At 35.7% G+C, this 16,328-nt stretch overlaps 1 protein-coding gene across 3 annotated transcripts in view; it reads right to left on the bottom strand.

The window, feature by feature from the left end:
* Positions 1-394: 394 nt before the first annotated feature.
* Positions 395-16,328, bottom strand: part of LOC113066787 (sphingomyelin phosphodiesterase 3-like) — a 37,694-nt gene continuing 21,760 nt past the window's right edge. For all 3 annotated transcript variants that reach the window (XM_026238807.1, XM_026238808.1, XM_026238809.1), the window contains 6 exons: positions 15,263-15,338; positions 9,971-10,132; positions 9,142-9,231; positions 5,726-5,789; positions 5,472-5,634; positions 395-2,423 (listed from right to left, as the gene is read on the bottom strand). In XM_026238807.1, the coding sequence (XP_026094592.1) occupies positions 2,322-2,423; positions 5,472-5,634; positions 5,726-5,789; positions 9,142-9,231; positions 9,971-10,132; positions 15,263-15,338 (657 nt within the window). In that variant the 3' untranslated portion in view covers positions 395-2,321. The remainder of the gene's footprint in view (positions 2,424-5,471; positions 5,635-5,725; positions 5,790-9,141; positions 9,232-9,970; positions 10,133-15,262; positions 15,339-16,328) is intronic.

Raw genomic sequence — 16,328 nt, forward strand, 5'->3', positions numbered from 1 at the left:
TTAACTTCAGATTAAATTAACACAGGTTCTTCTAATAACAGATAATCTGAATCATACCCCATGCTCCCTTATAAGCATTAGTACTGGAGGATCTGGATACGGTTAATTATTATGGCACACTGACCTGATTGGAGAATGATACGCAAGATTAAAATTAATGTCAGGAAAGTGCATAATGATCAATGCTGCATTCCATCCTAAGTTTCATATTAGATGCTTCTTTCACTGGCTTCCAACCACAGCTCTGTTTTTATTAATTAAACAATTAAAATAATTTGTAGGTTTACAATAAAAATAATTGTTTAACAAAAAAAAAAGTCTTTACATATACTTTTTAATGACTTTCACAGTTGTTTTTTGTCTTTTTCTATTAAATAAAAATATTTTTTTTTGTAATCATTTAAAAATATTATTTCATACCATTTACAATTTATTATTCATTAACATTTATAAAATACTGACAAAACTCATGTAGCATGTATTTTTAACTCTACATTGCCATATAAATAATCATCATAACTATGCTTTTATAAATCCCACAGTTAGTTGCAATTATCTGCATGTGTTTGATTCAGCAAAAAATTATTTACTCAAAAATGGTTGTTCATTCAGGATTTCCCTGGTCGCACTGTCAAAAGAGTCAATCATCAGAAATCGGACTTCAGTACTTGCGCTGTATATTTTTGATTAATCTAAAACAGATTTGACTCAAAAGCATCACTCATATACATTGCTGATATACTAAAAAGAACCAACACTTTAGAGTTACTCTCCATGCTCAGACCCTTTCAACCCAATGATGAAGACATGCGTTCCTTTATTATTTTTGTATTTTAGTATGTATTTTCACAACTATGGAGAAGGCGCATAAAAAAAAGAACATTAACACAACCGAACACCTTTTAGTTCTTGTGTTTTAGTAGCATTCTCTTGCACAACTGAATGGAATACAGCATTTGATATGGTTATTCTAAAGTTGTTTATAGGGATACTAATTGGCCAATTAGTCTGTCAGTCAAAACATTACATTGTAAACCTCTAACACAGCAAAAAAGCAGATAAATGAATCATGGGGAATGTAGTCATTTGTAAAAAGCACATAATGTCAATTCTACGAACCATAGTATTCATAAGAATAATTATAATAATAACAATAACAACAACTTAACAAGAGAATTTTAGAGAGTATAAAAGTAATCGTGTTAACACATGAAGAGCGAGCTTCAGTGGGTCTACCTGGGGTAGGTCTTGGGGTACCGTTGCCTGATAAGTGTGTAAACATTTGCAAGGGATGACAATCTTGGCTCAAATATGTAAACGGTGAACACTGCGATGCCTTGTATGACACCATTCTCCTGTGATGGAGCCACAGCAATACTGAAAGAAGGAAAAGTGTTAGGGGATGGGGCTTGAGTGTGAAAAATAGTCTGTGTTAATTGAGTCTCGGGGTTCATGTCAAGCATGCAGGCCATGACAGACATGGCAGTGCACTGGCAAACATGCATTTAGCAACAGTTGGGGGTTAAATTCCCACCAATTGCTCAGTTTTTCCATGGTTTGCAGTGATGGCGCCACTGCCATACTTCAGGACTTGATTAATGCATCCCAGCAGACGAAGAAACATGTTGTTTATCTTAGTGTTACGCGAGGCCATACAATGCAACCTTGATCAGTATTGCATATCAGTCTATAAACTCCCTAAAAAGATGGCACGAGGCCATAGAAACCTTAGAAAGACGTTAGAAAAGAAAGACACTTGCTGAGGTCTTTTGAAGAACGCTGAGGGATAGATCTTGCGGTGGATTAACTTTAAACACACAGCTGTATATGTCCTTTTCCATACTGTGTGACAGGATGACCGGTACAGTCAATGTACGCATTCTTTCTTCTTACAATGTATAGCCTTCATTTAAATATCCGGGTCATGGCACCAGAAAATGGCCTCCGCCCCATGAAGTGCCCCAGAGAAGCTTCAGACGTGCAAAGGTGAGTAAATCTTTAATTTTGTTCTTCAGATCAGATGTAAACACTGAGAGTCAAGGGGTGGATGGAGAACCAACGTCCACAAAATCTTCAACCTTCAAGCTGCTTTCAGCTGATTGGTAGTTTCTCTATTCCTTTACCCCCCTCTCTTGTCTGTGTTCTCACTTCTCTGTCATCCATCGTTTTTTATGACTTACTCAATCACCCTGCCCTCATCTGTCGGGAAGCTTGACAAATGCATCCTCTTGCTGCTTTTCCTTTCACTCAGTTCTCCCACTCTCTCTTTGCCTCTCCCCTTCTCTCTCCTTGGCATTGATTTTTTTAAATTATGGACGGTCCTAAGTCTCCTCTTCTCCAGTTGACACAACCAATCTTGCAGCCACCGAGAGGTGGTCAGTCAATCCAGCAAGTTGAGTGATGAAGCTGAACTCCTCTATATCCTTTAAGGGGTGATAAATCAAGTCTTTAATGACTTTTAAAATGACAGCAAAAATATATTATATAGAAATGAATACCTCTGTGGCTATTTGAATTTGAACAGATGTGACATATAATCTTTTTCTTTAATCCTTATGCTATTCGAACACTGCTCCATGGGATGGCACCAAAGATTTAAGGGTAACACTTTATAATAACTGCATGCTATTAATCATTAGTTAAGCATTAGGAAACATTTAATTCATCATTTATAAAGCATTAATAGACATTTATAAGCAGTTTATAAATACAGATATAAATGATTTATACCTGATTTATATTTAAAAGCATATCTATAATGTATTTAATAATTGTTTTTTCATACTTTATTAATGATTAATTTATCATTTCTAAATTAAATATAGCATTATTTACACACCAGTTATTAAGGAGTTGTCAATGGTTCATAAGATTACTTAGAAATTGTAAGTAAATGATTAATAAACTATTTAACCCTTAGGGGACTAAGCCCTTTTTGGTCCGTTTTCTCTATTTTTACATTTCGGCTTATAAACCATATGTAATAAGGATGGACCACCATGTATTTGGTATCAATGGATTCAGAAGACCCTAAGCTACCATAAGCATGCATGCAATATGTCTATAAAGGAAGTATGACTGAAAAATTGTACAATAAACTAGAGAATTTCAAAGACGAAAATGAGATTTTTGTCAGTTATTACTGAAAATCCTACCTCACACAACAATAGTTAAAAGTTTTTGACCCAAAAATATATTTTTCAAACTCTTTGCTTGACATAAATGGGTTAATGTTCAATCAAATGTGTAAAGATCAATTAAATAATTAACTTTATTTACAAACAGTCCTAGGCGTTCTTTTTATTTTTGGGACTAAGCCCTTTTTGGTCTGTTTTCTCTATTTTTATATTTGGGCTTATAAATCATATGTAAAGGAGATGAAACACCCTGTGTTTGGTATCTATGGATTCAGAAGACCCTAAGCTACCATAAGCATGCATGCAATATGTTTATATAAAGGAAGTATGAGTGAAAAATTTTACAATAAACTAGAGAATTTCAAAAACGAAAATTAGATTTTTGTCATTTATTACTGAAAAACACACAATATAGAACAGTTTTTGAACAAAGAAAATATATTTTTTCAAACTTTTTGCTTGACAGAAATGTGTTATTGTTTAATCAAATGTGTAAAGAACAATTAAATAATTAACTTTTAAAAAAAACAGTCCTAGGCATGCCAGTGAGCAAAGAAACGCCTCTCCAGGCCTTTCCAGTAATTGTTCCAGAGCTTGTTCTGCCGTAAATCTTTTACTGCTTGCCATTTTGATAAAACAATTCTGTAATAATGCTGTATCTCTCTCGAATTTATCTCTTTGTGCTCGCCAACACTCCGATCACTTTCTGCTATCTCCACGTGATGCTGATTCTCTGATCGCTCGAATTTAGCTCTTTGTGCTCGCTAATACTCCGATCGCTTTCTGCTTTCTCCACCCTGATGCTGATTCTCTGAACGCTTATTGATTACATGTCTTTTACTTAAGTCCAGCCAGCTTTTACAAGGCTACAGCAGAGCTACAGAGTCCTCTGAATCGCTAGAAGACATAACCTTCCTCTGATTGGGTTAGAAAAAGACTCCTCCCAGCGGCAATTTTTCCATTGGCTGTTGCGTGTTGAATCTGCCTAGCACAATCGTTTTCATTGGCCTGTTTACGCAGTGGTATTGCGCAATAAGGGAAGTGTTTATATACAAACTGGACACCGCTGTTTTCAGCGGAATCTGAGGAAGACGGCAAAAAAACCCGCATCTCTCTAGCATTAATAGTTTTTGAGATAACTACACATTTGTAAAAGTATGCCATTTTGGGCGGTACCGCCTAATCCGTCCCCAGAGGGTTAAATGTGCATTCATACATCTTTTTATTCAGACATATAGTAATAGTTACTTATAGTGTTAATAAATGGTTTATATACATGTATTTCTACTGTAATTCAGGGTTAATTCAGGTAGTTATAAAACATGTAGTCGTTAGTTAACTATTTTTGTGAGCTCATCTAAAGTGAGGACTATTTATGCCTTGTAAAGCTTTTACAAATGAGATTTAAAGGCTGTTAATATTTCTATGTTCTGTATCACTGTGTGGTGTTTGTTTCCGTTTTTTTGTTTAGAAGATAACTGAGCCTTTAAATATCCTTTATAAATGCTTTAAAAGGCATAACTAGACTCACTTTAGATGAGCTCACTTAAATAGTTAACTGACCACTACTAAATGCTTTATAACTACCTGAATTTACTACATTTCTTGTGATCTTATGAATCACTGGCAACTCCTAAATAACTGGTTTGTAAATAATGCTATACTTCATTGAGAAATGATAAATTGATCATGAATAAAGTATGGAAATACAATTATTAAACACATTATAGATGCTTTTAAATCAAGAATAAAGCATTTATATCTGTATTTATAAACTGCTTATTACTGTCTATTAATGCTTTATAAATTATGAATAATCTGTTTACTAATGCTTAATTAATGATTAATAGTGTGCAGTTATTATAAAGTGTTACCGATTTAAGTAAGCATAAGTAAACATAATAGGTTACTATGACAAGAATACTGTATAGTTATGAACTGTATAATTTCCCTTCGGTGGAAATTGTTGACTGAAAGGGCACTTTAGCGTCAAGGCCCAACCTTATGTGCATGCCACTTGCACCAATGAAGTAACACTTACTATTTCTGCACAATATAGTGCATATACAGACCCAAATCATGGCTGTTATTATTTTTTTCACACTAGAAATGTAAATCAAACCAACCTGCACTGCATTTTGGGATATGCTACCCAGTGCAATATGTTCTGTTGTAAAGTCTATAAACTCAACAGGAGGTGATTTTGTTTATTGACCTCCCATGTGCAGCCCCATGTTTTTGCATTCACTTGTGAGTTTTAGTCACAGTTAGGATTTAGTCATTATTTGCATAATGAACTTGAAAAGGGAAGTATGTTTTTTAATCAGAACTCACCACTTTCCAGTCTTGCTGCAGGCAGTCCTCTTTATAAAGGATGTAATCGATTCTCCTGCCGTTACCTTTTAGGGGGATTTTGCGCCCCTTCTGGCTGGGACAATGGTTCTTGCTGGCAGGGAACACCAAGTACTCTTTTCTCCCCTCTTCATTCTCCATAACTCTGTCAGAAAAATAAAATATAACAGAGTGTTGTGAATGTTTTTGAATGCATAATCTATAGATATCTATATTTGTACTTGTGTTCAGCTTACTTTTGTAGGCTCTCTGGTGAGCTGACTTCCTCATCATACAGACCACTTGTGTCCAGATATGTACCTGTATAATATACACATGCAAACACACACATAGAGTTTATATATGAACTGGAGATATGGATTTTTAACTTGTTTATACCCTGAGAGTATGTTCACTTAAAAGATCATTAAATCATTCAAGGAGCAGATATTTGACATCTCAAAGCAATCAAGGTCTCTTGAGAGCAACTAGAGGGACAAAACCCACTGGGACCGCTGAGCGTAACACCAGCACTAAAATGAGCTCAAGGGAAATCTGTATGAGTCACGACTCTGCTTCTGATATATATAAATACATGTTTCTATTTGTCCATCTCCACCAATCCCTTTTCTGTATTCTGTTTTTGGCTCTTAATACTTTACTGATTCTAGCATAGCCAGAAAGTTACAGTACTTTCCATCAAGGTGCTCTTTGTGACAACTGTTCTTTATTTAAGGATTTCAGTGGGTCTCCTAAAATTTCTTTAAACGTTTTGAAAATTAATCATGGGAGTATACCAGATTCGTGAGGCCTATTGAAATGAAAAAATGGCCTACATTTCTAATAATTTTTTTTTTTAAAAATCGCAAAATGTCAAACATCTAAACAGCCAAATATGAATTAGTTCCTACCTACAAAAAATCAGAATGATAAATGTTTGTAAGACTATATCTACAGGTGTATTCAGACATAACAGAAGTTTTTCATGTTGAGAAACTCAGATAAATCCTTGTTTTGCAAATGTACTTTGTTCTTTTATTGTAATCTAACACATCCAGTTTTTTAAGCAGTAAAGTGATAGTATAAAAAAGGTAAAATAGATTTAGAAAAAACAAACAAACATATAAGCAAAGCATATAAGCATATTATATTAGCCTAATTCACACAAGCTGTCTCTCTCTCTCTCTCTCTCTGTGTGTGTGTCTCTGTCTCTTTTGCTCTCTTTCTAATAACTTCCTAAATAACTGCATTAGAATGCCATCAACGGCTCAAGCTTCCATTACCAGCTTCAAAATTACATTTTGGAACTAGCAAAGCAGGCACTTGATGATTTGCTGAAGCTATAATCCTACTCACAATAACGATTTAAGTACAAAAACCGGACGAATCCCTTTAACTATATCATCTGATTGATGTCTTGAAGTGTTTAATAGACAGTATACGTGTGTGTGTGTGTGTGTGTGTGTGTGTAAGGAATAATTGACAGTTGAATTCAACAGTTGAATTATTAAAAAAATAATGCACACACGTGGTGTAACGACTCACCACCTCAGGTGTGCATTATTTTTCTAATAATTCAATGGCCTGTCATCAGTTATTCCTTAGTACATACACTGTGGTAAACTGTGGTTTATCACACCCTTTGTTCAATTTCTCTAACCACACCCAGGCCTGATTACTGCCACAACTGTTCGTAATCAAGAAATCTCTTAAATAGGACCAGCCTGACAAAGTAAAGACCAAAAGATCCTCAAAAACTGGCCATCATGCCGAGATCTAAAGAAATTCAGAAACCAATGAGAAAGAAAGTAATTGAGATCTTTCAGTCTAGAAAAGGTTGTAAAGCCATTTCTAAAAATTTTGGGACTCTAGTGAACAACAGTGAGAGCTATTATTCACAAATGGCAAAGACATGGAACAGTGTAGAACCTTCCCAGGAGTGACCAGCCAACCAAAATTACCCAAAAAGCACAGCGAAGACTCATCCAAGAGGTCACAAAAGACCCCACAACAACATCCAAAGAACTGCAGGCCTCACTTGCCCCAGTTAAGGTCAGTGTTCAAGACTCCATAAGAAAGAAACGATTTGCATGGCAGGGTTCCAAGACGAAAACCGCTGCTGAGCAAAAAGAGCATAAAGGCTCGTCTCAGTTTTGCCAGAAAACAAGATGATGATCCAAAGACTTTTGGGAAAATATGCTGTAGATCGAAAATTTTGGAAGGTGTGTCCCCCATTATGTCTGGTGTAAAAGTAACACGGCATTTCAGAAAAAGAACATCATACCAACAGTAAAATATGGTGGTGGTAGTGTGATGGTCTGGGACTGTTTTGCTGCTTCAGGACCTGGAAGACTTGCTATGATAAATGGAACCATGAATTCTGCTGTTTAGCAAAAAAACCTGAAGGAACATGTCCAGCCATCTGTTTGTGATCTCAAACTGAAGCGAACTTGGGTTCTGCTGCAGGACAATGATCCAAACGCCCCAGCAAGTCCACCTATCCAGTTTTTGCTGCTAAGGGTGACCCAACCAGTTATTAGGGTTAGGGGGCAAACACTTCTTCACACAGGGCCATGTAGTTTTGGATTTAGTTTTCCCTTAATAATAAAAACCTTCATTTAAAACGGCATGTTGTTTTCTTTGACTATTTTTTTTTTATCTGAAACATTCAAGTGTGACAAACATGAAAAAACACGTTTTACACCACTGTGTGTGTATATATATATAAACGCATAAAATTTAAAGCAACAGATCTATGTTTCAAATAGTAAAATATAAAGTAAGATATTTATTTAATAATATTATTAATATTTTAACCAAAGTCATAAAAAGAACATTATGTTATAGTTGAAATCTGACTTGAGTAGTGTGGGATCCAAGAATTCTGGAATCAAAAAAGATGCGTCATGGACTAAATAAGGTTGAGTACTAGAGGTTATTAACTAAATATTTGTCATTCCTCTATACAGAGTTTCAATTGTCATACCCTCACGAGGCCATGAACCTCAGAAGAGAAGAAAAAACAGGGTGTGCTATGAAAGAGAAGTGAAACACACCCACATCTGGTGCCCACTGAAATCAGAAGTGTCATTAAAGGCCTTCACTCTGTTAGATCTATTTCAGATGTGGGGCTGGGCAAGAACTTCTCTCCTGTGGTCTCCTGCCAGCTCATCTAGTGCACCGTACACCATCTGTGTGTGGCCATGGAGAGCACTGCTGTGAGACATCTAATTTAGCTCTGACATGGAAGCAACTTTACAATTGCAGAGAAACTTTAAGAAAAAAAGGTTATAAGAGACTATTTTTGTATGTGTCTGGAAAAGGTTCAGATGAAATGAATATGCTTATAATTGCATTTATATACACAATTTTGTATTACACATACCTTCCATTAAACATTAAAACCTTGATGTTGATATTACATGCACATTAACCATTTGTGTCTCAACTACCCATCTATAAAATGGATGTTATACATTAAATGGATATGTATCTTTGCATTATTACATCTATTATCAGAACCCTCTGTAAGATTTGCACCTGCTTTCTAGATATTTGCATCAGTTCTTGAAAAACCCACATTGGTAAACCACAAGTACAGATCTCTATCCACTAACCCACAACACCCCAGCTTTAATGGCATTGTCTGTAGAACTTCTTTTACTAAACTCACCCAAAGCCCACGGTTTGTCTTCTCCAGGACCAAGACGACAGGGGTCTTTATAATGAGTGAAGAGGGCATGCTGCTGTTCCAGCTTGTCCTCTGAATAACAGAAACCATGTGAGAAAGAGTCGTTCAGAAAAGGTTACATTGCCTCCTTCTGGTCATACACAACAAGCTGATTAATATTAGCAGTATTATAGAATGATAGTTCAGGCTATAAAATATACATTAAATAATAATAATAATAATTGTGAAAGATTAAACTCTTGTTATTATTAAAAGTAATTAAAAATTGTAATCATTAAATGCAATTAATATTTATTATTATTATTATTATTATTATTATTATTATTATTATTATTATTATTTATTATTATTATTATTATTATTATTATTATTAATAATAATAATAATAATAATAATAATAATAATAATAATAATATATTAATTAAATATTAATACAATTAATTATAAATATTAATACAGTTTCTGGCACCCCCCCCCCACAACATTTTTATTTAAAATACTAACAATAATAATAGCAATAACAATAATAACAACAACAATATTTATAATAATTTTTTTTTTCATTAGTATCAATGATTTTGCCGTGATTTTATAAAAGAAATGGACCAAGTAAAATTGGAATTGTTGTTAGTCACATTTTAAGACAAGATAATTTTGTGGGGGAAATGTCATGGAATGGGTTTAAAGATGCTAACATATGTTTAACACAGCTGTTATATATGCTTATTATTAGTACATAAATGTATAATCAATTTAGATGTTTATTGTTTTAGAATACAATTTCCAGCTGTTTGTGAGATAATGTTTGCACCTGAAGAGCAGTTGTCAAAGTTAAGATCTCCTAGGACGACGTCGAAGGCCACCTGATCTTCCAGAACCTTCTCCCCGTCCATGGGTCCCGAGGTGGCCCTCTTGAACTCTGCACCCCACTCCAGCAGCATATCCAACTGCTCGCAGCGCACCGATGAATCACCTGAGAGAGGAATACAGATTTACACAAACAATACCTAAGATCTGAAATGTTAGAAAACCCTGGAATTTCATTTTATGGAGGGTTTTATTCAATAAAGTCCATATTGAGCGCATTGTGCAAAACAAATCTTTCGATTTCGGTGAAATGTTATGAAATAGCATCGCACTAAGGCGCCTCCAGTTTATTACATTTTTACGACTCGATCTGAGGTGGTTATGGCAGATGTAGCGATTTAATGAGGCCAGGGTGGGAAAACAGAGACAGGAAGGGTGCGAAAGAGCAGTGAAGAAAAGGAAACGAGGAGATCATCTGTAACATCTCCCCTCTGCTTTAGTGGAGCTGGCAGGGGCAGGTGTAGAAGAGAGAGAAAGAGAGAGAGAGAGAGAGAGAAGAGGAAAAGAACAGCATTTCAACTGTATCCCTCATACATTTAATTAAGTTAGAAGTCTGTATGTGTTGCTGGTGGTAAAAGAAAAAATCTCTTAAAGGTCTTGTATAATTTCTGCTTCACTAGTGTTACCAAATTGAACTGCAAAACAATTGCTGTTTACTTGATTAATTGTTTCTGATTGATCTTGGAATTCTGCAGTCATTTATTTGATATATTGCAAAATATATTGCAAAAGTCTTTTATGCTCCCCAAGACTGCATTTATTTGAAAAAATAAAACATAAAAAATACATTAATATTGTGAGATATTATTATTAAAGTTTTTTTGAGATTCTTTAATGAATACAAAGTTCATAAAAAGTATTTATTTGAAATAGAAATCTTTTGTAAAAATTTACTGTCAAAAAAAGACTTGCTTCACAGAGGATACATAATTGACATTACAATCCATAACCACTATTGCAAACAATACAGTCGAGATCCATGACAGAACACAGGCCTGCTGAATGACACTTTCATTTAAGCAGAATACCTCAAATGGAGATCGCTGAACTCCAGCTTCCTTGTACACCACTATATTTCGATGTTTTCAGATCATGGCGCCTACGCTGAGAGAGGTCGTGTGAATGTTTGCCAGATTGCATAAAGCCAAAAATCTGACAGAGTATGTATTCGTTTAACAGAAAAACTCTAATTGGGGGGATTTGAGGTCTTGATATCTGGCAAACATGAACACTCACATAATAGAGTCTTGTACAGCAGTCTGAAATTATGTGGCTCCAGTTTTTCAACAAAAATAAAACGATTTTGGTAAAGTTCTTTTAACTACATTTTAGTCTCGTCTTTTTTCATCAAAGATATTGTATGTTCATTTACTCTCAGTTAGTGTTTAATGACATTATTATTGTCTTGTCATCGTCTCGTTTTCGTCAGGGAAAAAAATTTTCATTAAATTGGAATTTTACTAATTGGAAGATGTATTTTCAAACTTTGAATCATTGATAAGAAATTTACATGTAGTGACAATATTGATGTACTGGGTTCCATTCTATTCCTTAAAATTTATTAAAAAATATCTTTAAAGATATTTATAAACAGTGTTGGGTATAGTTACTTTGGAAAGTAGTTAGTTAGGTTACAACGTTACCATCAATTAAAAGTAATCAGTTATGATACAGCGTTACCTATTCATAAAAGTAACGCGTTAGAGTACTCATGCGTTACCAAAAATTAAAAGCAGTTCGCAGCGGCTCACACATGACAGACACAGCCCCCGGCCCCTTTAAATGCACCTAGAAGTCGTGACTCCCGACAATGAATAACGTCAGTCATCCGACTAAATTAACACAGCAGGATAACAATAACAGGAAAGACAGTCAGCAATCGGCTATTCCACATGGCGTTTTATTTATTTATTATCACAGAACATATTATTAATCAAAATTCGCACCTAACGTTACCCAGCCCGGGTAGCCTAGGCTACTGTATATTATGAGCACCACAAGATAACTCCTGATTTTTCTTTAACTTTAAATAATGCAGTTATCAAAGTACAAGTATGCTTACTTGTAAACACAACCTTAAACAGGCTTGCAGATTTAAATCCATTTAGAAATGATGAACAACCAGCCAGCCAATGATCTAACAGAAATTAACAGCTGCCTGTCAGACAAAAATGATAACAAACCGAATTAAATCCTTCACTGCCACACAGGCAAATGACAAATCGCTTAATAGCCGAACTAATTATTATTAAAGTGTCACTCACAGTCAAAAGCCTAAATTCGCTTTAACACAGTCCTCTTACATTTACTCTTCAAAGTAGTGATTAAAACGTAGCGTTAAATTTGAGGTAGAATTTTTGGCGGTCGACAGAAGCTTTTTACCAAAGCAGAGTGTGCATTTTACCGTTATGTTCTTTTCTTTTTCGTTGACAAATTGGAAATAATGTGCGTACTTCCATAAACCAAACGCTGTCCTCTCTGCTATCTTGCCGGGAGTTCGAAAAAAAAAAAAAACCCCACACACACACAGGGTCAGGCGCAGGGCACAGACGTATCACAGCCATTGACTTTACGATTACAGAGCTTCGGCTCCGCTGATACATCCGCAGGTGGCACACCTAGGCCTACTGTCTGACAAAAAGCAGGCTGCAGTCGGGATTTTCCTTTCCTTAAAATAACGGATTACTTTTTTAAAAAAATAACGAAGTTACTGATTACTTACGCACGAAACTAACGCGTTAAGTTACACATTTCAGGAAAAAAGTAATTAGAGTACTCTAACGCGTTACTTTGTAACGCGTTACCCACAACACTGTTTATAAAGTCTTCAATTTGTCTTCATAAAACCAGCAGAAATCCTGCATTAGACTATATATCTATAACTGGAAAATTCCCTACCTTTTCTAGACCTGAAAATTAGAAATCTGAGAAAAGGCGATACTTAAAAGAATCAATTTAGAATTCTATTAGCCATAAAATAGCAAAAACTGAGCTGGTTTTTCCTTCTAGGTGAAATCTCTACACTGCATAAGAAACCACAAGTCCAAGGCAAATGAACGACCCCACAGGAAAATAACTTCAATCTGCCTCTGCACTGTCAAAGTCACACACACACACACACACACACACACACACACACACACACACACACACACACACACACACACACAATGTGACAGGGGGAAAAAGCAATTGACAATATCCAGAGACAAAGCTGCCTCCTCTATTAACTGAACCACACTTGTCCCTGAAAGTCCCTGTCCAGCATCATCTCCAACATAATCAGGTTTCTCTTGCCTTCTTTCTGTTTCTTGCCTTATTCCCTCGTTTCATTTATCCTCCTGAAATAGCCCCTGCTCTAAATTTAGAATGGGTGGCAGACACACAGGGGCGTAGGTGGATCCTGGAATAGCAGGAGTGTCTTCTTAAAAAATGAGCGCTAGAGGCCACAAGCTTTAAATAGGGCTGACGCCAGGATCGGCGAGAGCCCGTCGTCATGGGAACCGGGACCCTGTGGGCGAGTGGGACGCGTTGATTAATCAGAGCAGAAAACAAGGGTCAACATGCAGTGATGTCACAGGCCCCGCATGTAGAGTGGTGATTCGTGTGTGCGTGCATGACACAAGATACAAGACACAAGCACAGAAGAGTGGGTTTTCACAGGTTGCACACAAACACTCGCATCCACACAACTGTTTCCCCGCTCTGTGTGGAAATCTACTCAGATGTACGGAAAACGAGCAGTAGGATCGGGACAAACCTGTCAGGATCACTCAGCATCACCGCGCCAGTCAGACTACTGCAACACCACTGGGGGATAAAACCTGAAAAACCCACGCAACCTTGTGGTCCTGACTAGAAAAATAGCTTTATAATTACACTACTTTTTCATATAAAAAAATTACTACAGATAATAATTAAGGTTTGTTTATTGAAACATATATTTATAATATGACATTTATAAAAATAAAAAAAAAAATTATTATTAGATTAAGGTTTGTTTATAAGCTTAATTTAGTTTCATTTGTTAGTGTACAACAACAACCAGATCATCAACAAGAAGAAACAATAATAATAATAATGAATATTATTTATTCTACTACTATGAAAGATTTAATTATATAAAAGATTAATTATTTTGATAAATGATCTGATATGTTTCTTCTTCTTATGTAAAAATGGCAATAAATAGTATTCAAAGGTCTGCACAGTAACTTGCTGCTGTCTGCTAAATGTCTGCTAAATGCATAATTGCAATTCATGTGATAATTAACAATTACAATAAGACGGAAGGGGAATCCCTCAATAAATAAAAAAAATAAATGCTCAATAACGCAGCTGTAGTCCTGCTTCACAATTAAGAGTCTCATTTTTTTTTTTAGTAGAGATACCCATAAAACAACCTTCAAGGATCATGAAACACTAAACTACATTTTCTGAGATCTTAACAGAGGTGTCTCTGTAAGAGAAAACTGCAACCACTGCACCATTTTCGTCTCCCGTATTTAGTTGTGACTTGCAACTGAATAATTATTGATGAGACTGTGAGTCTGTCCTATGAGAAGATGCCTCGCTTAATTATTCACAACAGCACATGTTGATTTCCTATGACAGACGCTTCAGACTGCGAGATCGCGCACATTCAGAGACACGTTCAGAGACTGAGAGCGAGTGTTTGTTTTTGCTTTGTAAAATCTCTTCTGTAGACCTTGAGTCTCCAACACGAACTTGATTCTTCCAGACTGTGAATGTAACTGGTCTTTACAGCTCCTTGATGTAACTGATCAAACAGCTTATATAAACACAGTAAAATAAGCCTAGAAAGTTATTAAAAATTCAACAGTGCGGTCTTACATATTTCTCATGCAGAGTGTAAATTCAAACATCTGTGCATTAATTTAGAGCTCTCACAGGATGTGTGTATTCATGTAATATACAGTGAGCTTACAACACCATGTATAATATATATTAATTGTTTTGTGTGTAATAGTGTATTGCAGCTTGCATCTGAGGGAAGCTTTGATGATTTTATCACAGTAAGAGCAAAATATGCAAACACACACTGACCTCTAATTTATATGTAAAAAAAAAATAATAATAATTTCAAAATCAACACAGAACTTTTATTTTTGGACATTTAATCCTTTATGTCTCTTTGATATCCTGGTTTCAGGTATGACTAGATATGAGATATCCAACTGTCTGCTCTATTTGTATGTTTATATGTGATACCTACCTTCAATAGCGTGCAGATGAGTACAAGTGATGTATCCAACTACCCGCTGATCCTGAGCAGAGCTTCCCACCTGCACCTGAGAGAATAGAGCAGGAGGACAAAAGAGATTGAAGAGTGAGATCTTTGCCACATCAAATGTGTTCCAGAAATGCAAAATCAGGTTATGAAGTGCCGTCAACACCCCTGAGCGCTGTTGCACTTTTTCCTCTGTCAGCTTCTTCTGTCACAACACTCCAGATTCCTTTCATCTGTCTGTGGCTTGTCTGGGGACCGTGTTAAAAGGTAATAGTCGGAGCATGCACACTTCAAAACACCTGCTCATATGATCATTTTATCCAGCCACACCAAATTCCCCCATTTCTTGATGTTTTTCTTTTCTGGCTCATGCATTATATCGGCCCATAGTGAGCAGATGGACTGAATATTTCAAAAAGACAAACTGATTAGTAAGTGGAGAGCTAATTTATCATGCCTAAAATGCTGCAACATCAGCACTAGTGTTTTTTTTTTTTTTTTTTGCTTTCTCTCACACACACACACACACATTTGTTTTAGTGAAAAGTGGAGACATCATTTTTATACTGTACAAACTGTATATTCTATGGCCCTACACCAACCCTAAACCTAACCCTAACCCTCACAGGAAACTGTGCAATTTTTATTTCTCAAAAAAAATCTCATTCTGTATGATTTATAAGCGTTTTGAAAAATGGGGACATGGGTTATGTCCTCATAAGTAACCCTCTCCTTGTAATACCTGTCATACCCATGTCATTATACAGAGTTGTGTCCTGATATGTCAGAAAAACATGCCCACACATCATAAAATGATCAAAGAAAGTAAAGATTTGACTGAAAAATATGTTTTTGCTGCAGTCTTTGTGTATCATGTTAGTTCCAGCACTGGCATCTCTCTGTCCTCTTTTCATCCAGACGGCTCATTCAGTGTAAATCAAATGACTTACTTTGGCTCATTCCCAGCAAGGACATTCAAAGTGCTGAGAGCTACAGTACGGCTGGACATAGTTTCTCAACCTCCTTCAAAATACTGAAGTCTTCCACAAAA

Source organism: Carassius auratus, chromosome 50 (assembly GCF_003368295.1).
Source record: "Carassius auratus strain Wakin chromosome 50, ASM336829v1, whole genome shotgun sequence".
Taxonomy (NCBI): domain Eukaryota; kingdom Metazoa; phylum Chordata; class Actinopteri; order Cypriniformes; family Cyprinidae; genus Carassius; species Carassius auratus.